The 11,405-nt window shown below is 39.4% G+C and overlaps 1 protein-coding gene across 1 annotated transcript in view; it reads left to right on the top strand.

The window, feature by feature from the left end:
- The first annotated feature begins 8,254 nt into the window (after window positions 1–8,254).
- Window positions 8,255–11,405, top strand: part of LOC122799543 (glutathione S-transferase theta-1-like) — a 183,324-nt gene continuing 180,173 nt past the window's right edge. The window contains exon 1 of the mRNA XM_044068673.1: window positions 8,255–8,485. Within this exon, the coding sequence (XP_043924608.1) occupies window positions 8,374–8,485 (112 nt within the window). The 5' untranslated portion in view covers window positions 8,255–8,373. The remainder of the gene's footprint in view (window positions 8,486–11,405) is intronic.

Below are 11,405 nucleotides of genomic sequence, written 5' to 3'. Positions count from 1 at the left end.
TCTAAGTGTGAGTGAGCTGTAACACATTGCAGGATTCAGCTCTAAGTGTGAGTGAGCTGTAACACATTGCAGGATTCAGCTCTAAGTGTGAGTGAGCTGTAGCACATGTAGCAGAGTTGATCAGAAATTTCACTAAGTTCCAACCATTCATATTTAATGAAACCTTAGCTAAAGTAAATTGGTAACCCCTTAAGTCCCTACCACTTAATGAGGCTGTTGAATTCTTTAACTCAACATTTCTAGACATCCTAAATAGGCAAGCACCCACCCGCCAAAAATGAATAAAACATAACCATGCAAGCTGGCTCTCAAAATCCACCAAAGAAATCATGTGTACAAGGGATAAAATCTGGAAAATCGTGGCAGAAAAACAAAGACCCCTCAACTCTACTACAATACAAGCAACTCCATAACCAGGCAAAATACCTAATAACCAGACATATAAAAGCCCACTACCTCCACCTACAAAGCCAACATAAAGATAATCCAAAAAAGTCTGGTCCTCTATTAACCATTACACCCAGCTCTCAAAGCAACCCATCCCCTGACCTGCACAAAACCGCAGCCGAACTTGCCACCCTCTAAAAATTCCTCATTCATTGATACAATAGCTAACCTAACCACCACCTTTCCTACAGTTAACACCACCACCAAGAGAGCTGATGACCAAATCATCCCAGAAAACAATCCTACCCTAGAGTCCAACCTAAAATTCTCCTTCATACCCACCTCCATAATAAAAAAACTTTTACTTAAACTAAAATCCTGTACTCTGGCCCCTGACAATCTACCCCCACACTTCCTGCAGCTAGCTGCAAACTATATAGCTTGTCCCATCAGCATACTCATTAACACATAGATTAAAGAATCCCTTGTCCCAGCCATCTAGAAAAAAGCATTCATTCTTCCCTTACACAAAGGTGGCACCAACACAGACACCACAAACTTTCGGCCCATAGCAATTCTCTTACCCCTCTCTAAAATACTGGAAAAATGCATCCATGCCCAACTCCTCAACCACCTGCCTTGAAAACCAAATTCTATCATCCACTCAGCATGGTTTCAGACCTGGACAGAGCACCACTACCGCCCTCCTATCCTTCATTGATACAGTTAACTGGGCATGGGATTCTGGTAAAATAATCACTTCACTTTTTTTCAACCTCTCCAAAGCTTTCAATACCATTTCCCACACTATCCTCCTCTCTAACTACCCACCCTCCACATTTCTCCACCTACCCTACAATGGTTCAATAGCCATCTCTCCAATAGGCAGAAATCCATCAAATGGCAACAATCTTACTCTCCCTTCCTCAGTATTTCCACAGGAGTACCCCAAGGCTCCATACTTGGTCCACTATTATTTAGCATCTTTATTAACAACTTTCAATCCACTCTCCCATAATGCTCAGTAATTCAGTATGCTGACAACTCTTACAATAATATGCACTGAAAATTCCACCTCTGAACTCCAGCAAATCACCCAGAATGCCCTCACCTCTACTGAATCTTGGACACTTAACAATCACCTTGCCCTAAATCCAAAAAAAAAAAAAAAAATTAAACTTGTACTTTTTGACCATAAGAAAAACACTCCCCTAGATAAAAAAAAAAACTCTACACTATACAAACCCAAGACAATACCACTATAGAAGTTGTCCCACACACTAAGCTATTAGGCATTATTATAGACGGAAACCTTAATTTTGACCTACACATAAACAGTAACATCAAGAAAACACACCAAAAGCTTGGTATGCTGTACAGGCACCAACACTTTCTTAGCCTCTCTACCAGACAAACACTTGCAACCACCCTTTTATTACCCTTTCTCCTTTATGGTACCCCTCTCTTCACTAATATCCCAAATTCTACAAAATCCAAACTTGATATGTGTTACAACTGAATATCCAAATTTGCTATCAAGGCCAAATTCTCGTCCCACCACTGTAACTCACTGAAACAATTAGGCTGGCTGGAACTCCCCCACCTTCTCTCAGTCACCCAACTAACTACAGCACACAAAATAATCTACAGACCCACAGACTGTCCTGCTCTCTCGACACTATGCCAAATACCAACCCAGCAGGCAACTAAGATATGAAAATCATCTACTTCTAAAAGTAGAAAAGCCCACCTTACCTGCTGGTCAACTCCTTTACTCCTTCACTGTCGCCAAACTATGGAACTCACTTCTCCCTTCTACAAGAAACACAGGCAGCACCACCACCTTCAAATAAATACTGAAAATCATCTCAACTCTTCCTAGCTGTGCACTAGCTCTGTAACCTAACCCCCTCCTTCTCCTTATGGGATAACTAAACTCCTGTGCTTTTTGCTACTGCTGACTGATTTTTTTCTCCATAACTATTATTAGTTTTTCATCACTTGTTGATACTGGTATAATAATGCTGATTAACATATCTATGTTTATACCTCTCTGATTGAATTCATCTGACAACCAACTAAATTCCTGCTTTTATGCACAGTATATATTCCATATACATTACTGTAATCATTATGTGTAACACCACTTCTACTTCTGTACCAATTAATGTTTAATTTTTTCTGTATCTATGTTCTTGTCGGAGCTTTTATCCCCGGGCCTCCACTGAAAATGGGCTCTTTTAGGCCCAGTGGACTTTCCCAGTAAATAAATGCAATAAATAAATAAAATAAATAAATGGCAAAGACCCATCAGATCCAGGTTCATGCAGGCCCATTTCAATTCCAAACCATGATTATAAAGTGTTTATGTCTATAATGGCTAAAAGAATGCCCAAATTGTTACCCAAATTGATAGTTATGTATCAATGAGGTTTTGGAGGGGAGGCAAACATTTGACAATAGAACAGTGATGATCCAGAAGGAAACAGAATGTAAAAAAAATGCCACTATTGTTGCTGTCTTGATGCAGAAACATTATGTGACAGAATAAGCAGGGATTTTGTGAGTAGGGTAATGGAAGCATTTGCATTCCCTGTCACAATAAGGTTAATTGGGAGGAATGAGGGAAAGGAAGAGAAAATTAAAGTGAAAGTGTTTAGTTCCTTTAGTTTTATACACAAGTCAGGCATGTTTTTATCAACCAGAGGAGAAGTTGTGGATAGCATTTAATAAAGAGTTGAAGGATTTTATCTGGGAGGGGAAGAGGGCAAGGGTCAAATGGGATACATTGATCCTCTCAATAGAACAAGGTGGTTTGGGATTATCTGATTTCAGAGCTACACAGTTAAGACTCCAATACACAGCATACGCAGAAAACTATAACTCAAAGTGGGAAAAGATATTAATGAAATGTGGGACGGAATAAGCAGAAAGTGAGATTTTGGATCCATATCCTTAAAGAAAAAAACAGCCATGCAGAATATTATATTAATAAAGTATTAGAAAGTATTCTAAGAACCAAGCCAACATGGGAATGGAGAAAGGAGATCCTGCCAATAGGGGTACAGACAATAGGCAAGAGGGTCTGGAATTTACTGGAAAAAATCAGGCAAAGAAATCAAGGTATTAGGAACAAGTAATTAAACAGGGAAGGGTAACAAAATGGGAAGAGTCCAAGGATACACTTGGACTGCAGGCTAGCAGCTGATATCAGATATAGGCAAAGAGAAAGTGATAGGGGAATCCTAAGTGAAAGAGACCAGCATTGGTAGAGCTTTTAGTTGAATCTAGAATAGAAGCTGCTGTTAAAACAGGGATAATTAGTAAGGCATATAGAATACTGCATGACAAATATAGGAATCAGAGGAGCTTAGAAAAGATTTAAGAGAGAGTAGATAAGAAATTCACAAAGAAACACTTGGAGGATATATGTATGGTTCTCAGATATGCAACAACGTATAGAAAATTTAGGATTTTTTGCTTGGGAGTGTTTTCATGGGTATTTTTATATCCCATGCAAACTAAAAGCATTTTTCCTCGGGTAGATTACAAATGTTGGAGGTGTGATGGGGAAGTAAGAGGTAACTGGGAACATATTGGCAGGCTTTAAGAATTCCATACAGACTACTCTGTCAGAAATACTGGGTAAACAAATTGTTGTAACTAAGGACATTATTTATTTTTTTTTTTTAGGTGGAATACAGGTTTGAATTGAGCTGCGGTGGTGGTGCTGCGGTAGCGTTGTTGCCTCACAGTAAGACATTGTCCTGTTCGATTCTCAGCTAAAGCGTCTTCTGTTTGGAGACATGTGTGAATGGGCGTACCTTCGTTGAAGGTTGTGCATCAGGGCTGGCAACTCGGTGCATAAAAATCTACTGCCAATCATTAGCAGACCGGAGTTCCGCTGTGGCGACCCCTAACTGGAAAAAGCCGAAAAGTGCAACAACAACAACAATACGGGTTTGAATTGCCCAGACATAGTGAGGCATTATCAAGTTTAATTCTGCTGGCTGCCTAAAAAAGCAATTACTAGAAAATGGAAAACAAAGTCTAAACCAACCATATCTGAAGAAGTGAATATAGTAAACTGGAAGTTGGACCCTTAAAAAAAGGCAAAAGCAAATTATGCAGAAAAAATAGGAATTGTGGGAACAGTACATGCAGAATCATGCTTTGGAGGAGGAATAAAGTTTAAGGGAAAGCAGGAACTGAGTGAGCCATGTAATGTTTAATTGACAATGACTGTACAGAAAATTTTATGTGATGTTTAACTTTTGTAACTGAGAATATGTCAGAATGGTTTGTTTTCATGTATATAATTGTATGATTGCTATGCCATAAGTGATAATTCAAGAAAAATAATTAAAAAAAGAAAGCTGTTAAAGGTGTTTGTGTAGCCTGAGAGACATATCTACATGGCATAACATTGTACCAAGAATTACAGCATTTCAGGAATTCTTGTTCAAAAGTATCTGTTCTAAATCTTGATGCAGAGGTGGGTAGCCTAGCATTATATTAGGGATACCTACAGCCCAAGGCATGCTCACATTACCCCAGAAGACATATCCATATAGATTAGCAACATATCTAGGTGGTAGGTTGTACATAGCCATATAAGACTATACAGGAGGGCCTGCAATTGCCAATATTCATGGTATCCCTTGTAGTACAGTTGGGTGGGCTATCACTTCGCCATGAATGCCTGATGCACTTAGGGAATATTTGTATTCCCCTGAGTGACATGTCTTCTTGTTGTGGTAGTTTCCATACCTTTTTTGTTACAGCTTAGTCCTAAAACATTTGCCTGCATCCCCAGGTGACACAAAGCAGGTAAGGCAGCCATATCACAGCTGGTTATTCTAAATGTTCACTGAGAGGTAGTCTTAAAATCGATCATATTTCGCTAACCAGAATAAACTGCAACAGCAGTAATTCCTGTCATTACCATCACAGAGCCATTATATGTACTGAAGTCACCAAAGACACGCAGTAGGTGAATTGGACACTCTAAATTGGCCCTAGGTGTGAGTGTGTGCATGTGTGTGCCTTCTGTGGAAGGTTGGGCACCGGGCTGGCAACTCAACACTGTAAAAACTCCACTGTCAATCATGAGCGGACAGATGATCCGCTGTGGCAACCCCTAACCGGGAAAAAGCCAAAAGAAGAAGAAGAAGATTCTATTGATTTATTATGGACTGAAGATTCATTGCACTATTCACTTTATCAAGAGACATTGTGAGACCAAGGCTATTTTTAAGTGGAGTTCTACAGATAATGGTGGCTAAGCTATCATGCAATTAGCATGTTATTTTTCTAATTTTGTTGTAGCATAGTAAGGCAGAGCATGGCCCTCCCTGGTCTACATCAAGGAATTCATGTTACAGTAAAAGAGGGAGGGGCATCATTTCAGAAGACTGGACAAATGATCGGAATCAAAGAACTAGATATTGGCAAGGCTTTGCAAACCAGAACAGATACTATATATGATGTACTTTATTATGTGTTATACAAATCCAACAATTTACAGCCATCTAGAATTCATGAAACAGATCTTGTGGTTTCTAAAAAAAATAGCCATCTACCACACACCAACGATACCAGACAGTTCTAACTCCATGGTTTTTACCTTTATAAAGTCTGAGGTGCACCATATCTTGAAGACAGCAAACACTTTTGCCCTAGAATCAATAATTGCACATAGCTTTTTCAATTCTTAGCTTCAGAAATCAGATTTGTGGGTAAAGTAAACATAATCAGGCACATGTTTTAAATGTAGGCACCACTCAACTGTCCCTGATTTTCAGGGACATCACTGATTTTGACACTGATTTTGACTCAACTTTTATCTGTCACTCTTAATCCCTCTTAAAACTTGTACTTTTTGAAAAAAAAGGTGATGAATTATATTAAATAAATAATGGCAATAGAGTTATGGACATGTTTTACTTCAGAAAATGAACACCAATTCACATTCCATTATTGTGTCAATGTCTTACGTTAGTAGTACTAATATTTTATCCCTGATTACTTGATTTGTCCATGATTTTGTTGGTATGTCTCGTTTGTTGACAGCTATTGGAAACAAGTCCCTAAATAATAATAATGACAGACACTTGAGTTTCAGACTTCATATCAACCAGAAAACATGATAATGCAAACTAAAAAAGTAAATGAATGTGCCAAAAAACAAAAGAAAGAATATAAGATTGAAGGACCAGATGAGAAAAGAAATGTGGAAAACGCATAAATATAGTTGCAAGTAGAGAAAACTTCTGGAGGAACCTCATGTTGATCAGGAACGAAAGCAGGAATGGTTAAGGAAAGGCAAGTTCAAACTAAGAGATGAAAGGTTAATATTGATGGCACAAGATAGTGGGCTATGTACATGATGGTTTACAAAGTCTATTGAATGTGTTGGACAAAGACAAATGTAGGTTTTGTAAAACAGAATTGTAAACAGTTGCACACCTCGTTGCTGGTTCTGATATACTAATGTCAGAAGGACTGTATACTGAAAGGCATAATAATGTGGCAAGATTGTTGCACTGGGGATTGTGCAAACATTATGGTATTGAAGTAGCTGAAAACCATTGGAAACATGAGCCAAAAAGCATCATAATAAATGATGACGTCTACATCACATGGGATCATCCATTACCAACAGTTCAAAAGATAGATGCTAGAAAACCAGATATAGTGGTCCATGAAAAGAAGACAAAAGTATCATTGATCATTGAAATTGCCACACCCCACTGACTACAGTGTCTTGTGTACAGACAGACACAAAGTTATAAAATATCAGGATTTGCAGGCAGAAACGAGAGCCATGTGGAAGAAAGATACCCAGATAGTTTCAATAGTAGTAGGAGCAACGGCTCTTATAAAAAAAGAGTCTACAATCATATTCAGATATGTCACCAATTGGTAAAATATTAGAGAAGTACCTCGCAGGATGCACAGTAGCAAGTCCCACCCAAACCCCTCCTTCTCTCTGAGAGAGGTACTTTTCTAATATTTTGTCACCAATATGTGTAACTCCGTACAAATTGCAGGAGTCATTACTGGGCACATTGCGGGTGCTGCGAAGAGCACTTCTGGCCGACATCAAAGATTGAAACAATATTAATTTCATGAACTTTAATCGTAATTTGACTTAGAAATGGGGTCCATTCCCATCATGGTACTAGAAACCCAAAAGATTTGGAGAAATTAAAAAATCAAAAACTATTATTCTAGTAACTTTCAAAGTTTATAGAAGCAATATTTAAAATCTCTCCCTATTTTTGGGCCTTTGTTCCTCACATCATTTCTGGCTTCAACCAGATTTCTTGACTTGCACTGAGAGGTATGATGAACAGGAATAATTGCATGCTTAACAAATGCACTCTATGAGCACCTGCAAGGATGAATGGATCGTGCCAGCCCTAGCAAAACCAAGACTCACTCCTCTAAGAGAAGGAAATCAGTTTGGTGGACCCCTGCTATAAACAGGCTATACAATAGAAGGAGGAAACCAGTTCAGAAAAAAAGCAAATCCCAAGAAAGAAAGGCACCCCCGATCAGTATTAGTAAGAAACTAAGGTCCCTCATGAAATCCTCCAAGGCTAACTTCGAAAGAAAAATAGCCAAGGATTCAAAAGATAACCACAAAGCCTTCTTTAGCTATGTTAAGAATCTAAGTGGCAACTCACAGATATGCACTGAACTAGTGCAAAATAGCACAAAATATACTGAACCTACTGATATTGCCAACATCCTGGCAGATATATTCAGTGCAAACTTCACCCCCCTGGGACAGGGCATAAAGGAAACTTTTAAAGAAACCTGATAACGTGGGTGGGCTTGTCCAGTGCGTCAAAAGTGATGTCACAAAGTGGGAGGGCAATTGGCAATGTTTAGATGTCGATCCCGAGGCAGGTAGCTGCAATTTCAGTTGAGGTAGTGTCCCTTTAACAGCTCATTTGGGTTGGATTCTTAACTTTCAGTATGGGGCTTGAGCTGTACTTGGACCTGCTGTCCTCTCCTTGCAGAGCTGTTTACATCTTCGCCAAGACAAACAGCATTCCGTTCGAGTACAAGGAGGTGACACTTATGAAAGGTAAGGATGGGGGGGCTCTGGCATTCGGATGTACCTCTATCAGGGTGGTCCCTGACTTCTGCTCCATATTTGCAGTGCCTCTCGTAAAAAAATTACGTTCTTTAGCAAAGCAGTGAGGAGAAAAGTTACAAAAAATCCCAAGGCATTGCACGTCATGACATCGCTTACCCCTCATTTGCTCCTAGCTTTGGCTCACTGTTTTGCTCTGTCTCGCGTAAAATCGGAATTTTTGAGAAAAGGAATTGCAGTCAGTAAACACTAATAATGTTTAGCTTACATGGTTATTTTGCTTAAGAAAATACATGTTAATTCCAAATTGTATTTTTCTATCAGCTTTCTAAAAATAATACAGTGGTTGTGACCCTGTGGATAAAGTGTGGACTTGGAGTAGAGATACCGTAAGTTGTTTTCTGACATGTTCGTAGAAAAAGGGGTAAATGCACTGAGGAGTTGGTGATCGCATATCTAATTCCAGTGCCAAATCATTTTTCTTAACTTACTTTCAAGAGTTTCTGAAGTTGTCCAACTTTAACTTTCTGTGACGTGTACTGCATACGTTTCAACTGTCATATATTTTCACTCAAATTTTAGCTCCATCCCTCTTAATCCCTCTAAAATGGGTGACTTTCGCAGAAATGGTGGTGAATTACTATTGAAAACAATTAGACTTTTACTTTAGAAATTGTTTATTAATTTATTAATTCATGTTATGTTATTCTGTTTCAAGTTAATATTAATAGCTCAAAGGTTAGATTATTTCTGGTTTTGCTCCGATTCTGTTAAGATTTGTCCCCGATTTGACCACTATGGTGTGTACTGACATCAACGCATGCTGTGTTGAGTGAGGCTGTTGAAACATTGCATTTTTTGCTTGACACTTATTCATTAAACTGATGTGTAGCCAGCATTTTACGTTATTAGAAACATGATGGTGAATTAAAATAGTAATCAGGTTAATATCCCCAACTTCCTGAACCATAACAAGCAATGTTTATGTTTAATATTGCCAGTTGTACCCACATTTTTATTTGTGGATCTTTGCACAGCTGATCCCTCCACAGGTTACTATTTTGAAGCCCAGTAGTAATGCCAAACCTATTGTTGTGTTAACGAAAAGCAGACCATTATTGATCCCCTGTTGAAGGGGAAGAAGGCAAGAAAGGCAATTGGTAATGCAACCGCCATACCATAACCGTGGCAGAGCTTTCCGATGGCCTTATGAAAGTTATTTTTACATACCCTGCTTATTTATTACTTTGGAATGTACTCTTTCCTCTTTTAGGCATGTATTACAGTAATACTGATCTGATTTCTGTATAGGTTCATAGGTATGTACTAGGCTAACGACCACCGGGGCCTAGCCATGTAACCCTTCCCAATTTTCTCCCCATGTGTCATGGGCAGTCATTAGGAGGGGATGTGTTGCTAGTTAGTTTCTAAATGTTATTGGGGGGGGGGGGGGGGGAGTTCAGGCATAGTTACTGTCTGAGATATGGATACATTTCTGATTTCCCATGCATTTGTCAAGGTTATGCTTTAATAGGGTAAGACAGAGACTTTGTTTCACATGAATGCAGAGCCTGTTCCAGAGCACACGAGGACCATCTGAAACATCTTTAAATAAAACAAAATCTGAAAGTCATTAATTAACTATAATTTTCTGGTTCAATGATGCTTGTATTGAGGGGGTGAGAATGCATATCCACCTAGTGTGTACATTTTGGTGTACATGTTAAGCTACGGACGTTAAACAAGGGAATACCGAACGCCGGCCAGGCCACTATACCCCCCCCTCTCGACGCGTGGTAGCGCTTGTTGCAGCGCGTGTGCCATCGGGAAATTCGATGTCGCGATCGCGCGAACGAGATCCGATAATTCGGTTCGGAATTCCGCCGGTCCCACCTTTGGTTGCGCGACCAATTGGATGTAAACCATACATTTTTACATACCTCTCGACTGTCCAGGACTTTGCACAATTACCCAAAGTTTGTCTCATGTTTTGCCCTGTTCACTGTAAAACGCAGCAACAGGCAGGGGTCACAACTGGTCCAGGACTTTGCACAATTACCCAAATTTTGTCTCATGTTTTTGCCCTGTTCACTGTAAAACGCAGCAACAGGCAGGGGTCACAACTGGGGGATATGGTAGCGAGGGCGTGATCTAGAAAAAGATGTATCCTATGCACAGGGGGCAGTTTGGTCAAATGTATTAGCACGTACAAAGTGCAGAAAATCTTTTAATGAAGTTGTTTTAGGGTCATTTGCTAGTGAAAGGGTAGATTGTTGAAGAATATTTGGTTTATTTATTACCTTTTTCAACTGGTCATAGAGTTCTACAGTTAGCTATAACGTGACATTTTATTGAATGTTGTGTTTGCGCATCTTACAATGGAGGCAGAAATAGTGAAGTCATGCTGGCTTATGGGTTCTTATGCCAACAGGCATGCATTTCAAGTGACTGCTAGTAGCAGCAGCAGGTATTGGTGTGGGTGCGATGATGGTATTTTGGTTATGATGTTATAGCAAGGTAGAAGGGTGTTTTGGATTGTTGGAGGCTTAAGATGAGAATAATGGTTGCTATCTCATGTACGAGTGATGTTATGATGCTGTTTTTCAGTCCATGGGTAGGTAGGATGAAGAGATTAGCCTCTGCTTTATATGAATAAGCGCATATTCCGTAGGCAAATCACCGTGTGTTAGGAGAAACATTTTGTCAGCAAACATGAGGCATGTTCTACGCTGCATTTGAAAACTTAGTGCCAGTAGGCTGGTGGAGAGAGAGGCTAAAACGGAGTGTAATGGCATGGTGAGAGGTAGTATTTTTTTAGGTCAGATAACCGAATTGAAACAGACAGTATAGAACCGAAATCAAGAACAAAACAGTGATGGTAGTCACAAAAGTAAGGGGAGGGCTTATTCAA

The sequence above is a fragment of the Protopterus annectens genome, chromosome 4.part0, assembly GCF_019279795.1.
Source record: "Protopterus annectens isolate FY-2018-M chromosome 4.part0, PAN1.0, whole genome shotgun sequence".
NCBI classification, from domain to species: Eukaryota; Metazoa; Chordata; order Ceratodontiformes; family Protopteridae; genus Protopterus; species Protopterus annectens.
The sequence above is the reverse complement of the archived record's forward strand: the minus strand, read 5'-3'. Positions and strand labels throughout refer to the sequence as shown.